The sequence below is a fragment of the Saimiri boliviensis genome, chromosome 4 (genome assembly GCF_048565385.1).
Source record: "Saimiri boliviensis isolate mSaiBol1 chromosome 4, mSaiBol1.pri, whole genome shotgun sequence".
Classification (NCBI taxonomy): domain Eukaryota; kingdom Metazoa; phylum Chordata; class Mammalia; order Primates; family Cebidae; genus Saimiri; species Saimiri boliviensis.
Genome location: NC_133452.1, coordinates 47,438,237 through 47,443,366, shown reverse-complemented (window position 1 = coordinate 47,443,366; position 5,130 = coordinate 47,438,237). Strand labels below are relative to the sequence as shown.

The window sequence follows — 5,130 nt, the reverse complement described above, 5'->3', positions numbered from 1 at the left end:
CTCAGTAATAAAAAAAATAAACTTTTGATACAGCCAAGAACCTTGAATCTTCAGAGAATTATGCTAAGTGGGAAAATTGAATTCCAAAAAGTTACGTACTGTAAAAGTCCCTTTATGTAACATTCTTGATATGACAAAATTATAGAGTTGGAAACAAGATTAGTGGTCATCAAGAATTAAGGATCTTTTTGGTGAAAGAAATGTTTTGTATCTTTTCTGTTTTCTTTTCTTTCTTTCTTTTATTTTTATTTTTGAAACAGGGTCTTTCCCTGTCACCCAGTCTGGAGTGCAGTGTTGCTATCCATCACGGCTCACTGCAGCCTCAACCCAGTCTCATACAATTCTCTTGTCTCAGCCTCCCAAAATGTTAGAATTGCAGGCAAAAGCCATGGCACTCAACCTGTTTTGTATCTTGACTGTATCAATGTCAATATCTTGTTTGTGATATTATACTCTAGTTTTCCAAAATATTATCATTATGGGGAAGTAAGTAAAGAGTACATGGGATTCCTGTGTATTATTTCCTACAACTGCATGTGAATCTATTATTATCTCACACACACAAAAAAATGTTTAAGTAAAGATATTTAAAGATTGAAGTAAACAATATACTAGAAGGGACACCAGTTAAAGTCAATAAAATCAAGTATAAATTAATCTTCAAAAAGAACAATTGGACCAGAGAAATTTAAAATTATTTTTTGAATTATTTTAATTCATAAGAAGCAATATAAAAACATGTCATTCCCCCCCCCTTTTTTTTTTTTCTACTTTCCTCAACTTTATTAAAGAAAAAAGCAATGGTGGTAAATCTCTAGAACATACCCAATTTTCTGGGCTTCCTCCCCCGAGAATGTGACGTTTTGATTTCCAAACATGCCAGAAGTGTACATGGTTCCCAACTGTACGAAGTAGGTGAGAAGCAGAAGTCCTGAAGTGTTCATCTTCCAACTTTTCCCAGTCTGTGGTCTGTCTTTGGATCAGCAATAATTGCCTGAACAGCTACTATGGCTTCATTGATTTTTGTCTGTAGCTCTCTGAGCTCTTCTATATGCAGCAATCGCAGAATTTGAGCAGCTTCATTAAGAACTGCATCCCCCGTGTCAAAACCAAGAATATGTTTGTCTAAAGCAACAGGCAAGCCCTCTTTTGTTTGATTTGCCTTAGCAACTGCATCCTGTGTCAGGCGCTCCTGAACCAAAATTCGAATTGCCTTAAGCATTACCAGGTAATCATCATGACGTTGAATCTGAAGCAGGTTAGCCAAAGCCATCACACCAGCCTTAAAATCAGGATTATTTACATCCAAATTGATCAATGGTTCTGCATTTTTAGTTGTATTGTCAGCAGTTTTTGCATTATCAGGTACTAAGTCCTTGTATTTTTCAGCATTATCTCCGTATTCAAGTCTGACAGCTAAACCAAGAAGCCAGTCAATGGCTTCTTGTCGCTCTTGAATCTTGAAAGGACAGTTAACATCTCTGAGATACTTTTCAAAGAACTTGGGCCAATCACTGCTGTGGATGTTTCTTAAATTACCTCTGTCTTCAATCTTGTAGTGTCTGATTTTCTGGTCTTCAAGCCAAACAATGAAGTTTCTAAATTCTGTTTCATCTTTGCAGTTGAAGCCAGAGGGGTTGTGGTAGTCCAGAGCCGTCAGCTTGCGTCGGAACATGGTCCCCGCTTCTCGCTCTGACCCCCGGGCCTCGGCCGGGAGAGGAGAAGCGAGGTGGAGCCGGCGGCGCGGGCGGCGCAGGCACCGGCGACGCGGCGAGAGAGCTCATTCACTCTTATACTTGCTCAATACTTCATTTATTTATTCAGTGGAGTCTTACTAGACATTGACTAAGAATTTTGAGGGCATTATCCTTCCCATGACACTTACAGTTGTATAGAACATTGAAAATGCAGTTTCTCTTGGACTTTCAACATGTTTCTATGATGATATTTTATTATACACAAACATAAAATTAAGGATTATATCTTTAGGGTTACTGTACTTATCCAACAACAAAGTAAGTGCTGAACTCTGTGGCAATGCCTGGTTATAACTGCCTTGCTTATCTGAAATGTGCCTGTGCAAACATAAGCATACAAAATGTTCAAAAATTAAAACACTAACATAACATTATCAGAAGTAATATGCAGACTCTTTGGAGTCCAGAGATCGTTTGGGGAAAAGTCTAAAGAGTTTATATGCAAATAAATAAAAATGAAAGCCTAATAAAGGAATAACCACAAAACCTTGCAGATTAAAAAGGAATCATCTAATGATGGAAATAGATATATAATAAAGAATGTATTTCTCTAGTCCAGTTCAGAAAGATCTGCTATTGGTTACAGGAAAGAATGGGAGAAATATCTCAACCAAAAGGGAACCAAAAATAGAATTTTAAAACTGAAAAATACATCAAAAAGAGAAAAGATAAAATGAAGTGACCCACCTGGGCTGAAACAAAAGATCCTGAATAAGTAAGGAACACTTAATAAGTGTGCAATTTTTCTGAGAGCAGATTCTATATTTACACAGATACATTAGAAACTCGGATTTTATTAACAGTTAACACAAGAATGATGGTTATGACCTGTCACTAAATACGGCTGAAAAATTCCCTCCTTGATGTCATTAAATACGGAAAGTAAAAATTTTAATCTGCTTGAGATTTGTTTATATTAGTCAACATTAAAATTGACAGATGGTTTAAATAAAGAGAATTTAATAAAAAAAAATCATTACAAAGTTAAGGGAGAGTTAAGGAAACTTATAAATGATTTAGAGGCATCTAGAAACTAGCAACAATGAAGAATCAGTTACCCACTCCAGAGCTTGAAGGGACAGAGGAGAAAGAGAGCACATTCAAGCTTAATCTTGGAGAGGGATCACCCAGCAGGAGCTACAGTACTGCAGAGATGCAGTTACAACCAAAGATATCAGCTTGTATTCTCTCTTTCTCCTTCCTCTCTCGTCAAATGTCCAGCCTTCTAGAAAGGGTATCCAGGGAATGTTGTCTATAGGCATCATTTAAGAAGTCAATAATTGTTGTGAAAGTAAAAGAAACAAAGGGAATAACCAAGACATTATTTAACCAGAATAATATGTAAAGGTATCAGTCAAATGGCAACAAACCTATTTCAAACTCTTTAAGATTCATAATCCTGGAACACCTTCACATCTACTTCCTAAGAAAAAAATGGGAAATTCATGGTAATCATCAAGTAGTGGTTTACAAAATTTGACATTGAAGTTAGATGTTTTATCTCTGTAAGAATAAAAAGGTATTGTAATAGCCTTCTGTGATGCCTCTCACCAGGTCTCTGGATCACAGAAAGCAGATTTCCCAATCACCAGAGGTTTTAGCTAATTTTTAAGAGTAGCAAAAACCAAAGTTTTAAAATAACACTTCAAGGATTTGAACATGGGTAATGGATGTTCTTACTATATGATTAGAATATCGGTTTGAGATACACGAGATGGATTATTTGATACCATAAATAAAACTTTTTTTTTATGATGAAGAAAAAAGTTGTTAAAATTTCAACATTCAAGTTTCATTGACTGGATCAAAACATACAATTAGATAAATCATTACTTCATCATTATTAATTGAAGGCAGTCCTTCATCTAATTCTATTACAAAATATCCCACAACCCAGGTATTAAAATCAGACCTCAGTGTTCATTACAAAATTTTCTACGTACATTTTTAAACCTTTACAAATTGATAACTTTATTAAAGGGTTAAGAGAATTATTATCTAAGTTTAACATTATGTCATTCAGTTTAACTTTGTATTTCCATGTATGTTAATTTATAGGACAGTACTAAATATAAATTTTAATACTCCCTAAAGGAGAGTAAAAATACTTTTGGCATTGTAATTTTGAAAAAAAACAAATTTATTCATATTTCTTCACTGATTCATGTTTAGAAACATTAAGTATAAATAATACATCAAGATGAATTTTAAATGGATTATATGCAATTAAGTTAAACTTATTTAGAAAGACCAAAATATCTTAAGCATGAAGGCACTTGCTTTCTAGTATGTAACTGTTCAGAAATCAAATGCAGACCAGAATTTTCCACCTGTTTCATTTCGAATATGAGAATAAGGATTTGACATGCTTGGAAAGAAAGGTATAATCACATAATCTCTTGCAAAAGCCATTATAACTATTTTATTAGGAAAGGAGCTTGCATAAAAATTTCAGGTGCTAATAAACTACCTATTACCATTTTATATTTCTCTTAGGTTGATTATTCTGGTGAAATATATGTGTATTTCTTACCAAGTTCACTTTTTAAATTTCTTCAAAATCTTTGTGAAAAGTCACTATTACAGAAATACATACCTAAAAGGTAGCCCACTGTTTGAAAATCAACATAATAGTGTGAATTCTAATGTGCATCTAGATACCCTCTTCAAACCAATACAAAAAACAAATAATTTGATGGTGGCTAGATCTGTGCAAAATATCATGGACACTTCTACCATTGGTATCCAACTGGTCCACTGTTCCAACGAACTTGGCTTTCTCCTTTTCTTAAGATGGTGGTAGTCTTAATTAAGGAACCAAATAGGTCTGGCCTGGTTATTGAAAGCAATATGGAGTATACTGGGAATTACTAGGGTTGTTCAGGATTTACCCAGTATCGCTGAGTGAAAAAAGAGAAAAGGAAGAAAGCATATTGGAGCCAAAGTCCAATCTGGCAACCTTGGTGGTCAGGAATCAGTAACAGCCTGCCGGTAAGGCAAGTGAGCAAGAATAAGGTGGCAGCTGTTCGAACAGGTAAGAGAAACCATAGTATTGGGAATTTCAGCAGTTTATTAAAAGGGAACAAAATTTAGTCACCTAACTGAGGATGTGACTCAGAGGAGTAACATCATCTGACAGACATTTTAATAAGGAATTTTAGATGTCAGGGAGGCCATGTAGGAGTCTATGCAATCACCCAGACAACAGATGATGCTGGCTTGAAACAGTGTGGTGAATTCTATATAAAGTTTTGCAGTAAGTCCCATCATATTTACTAATAAACTAGATATGGAATGTGGGAGAAAGAAAGGCAGTATAGATATTATTTTGAAACCTAAGCAACTGAAAATTTGAATTTTCATTATCTAATGT

General features: G+C 34.8%; 1 protein-coding gene across 1 annotated transcript; it reads right to left on the bottom strand.

Moving 5' to 3' along the window:
• Nucleotides 1-761: 761 nt before the first annotated feature.
• LOC101042700 (RNA transcription, translation and transport factor protein) lies at nt 762-1,763 on the bottom strand. The gene has a single exon (XM_003932367.4). The coding sequence runs from the start codon at nt 1,673-1,675 to the stop codon at nt 941-943; it is 735 nt and encodes a 244-aa protein (XP_003932416.1). The 5' UTR covers nt 1,676-1,763; the 3' UTR covers nt 762-940.
• Nucleotides 1,764-5,130: the final 3,367 nt, after the last annotated feature.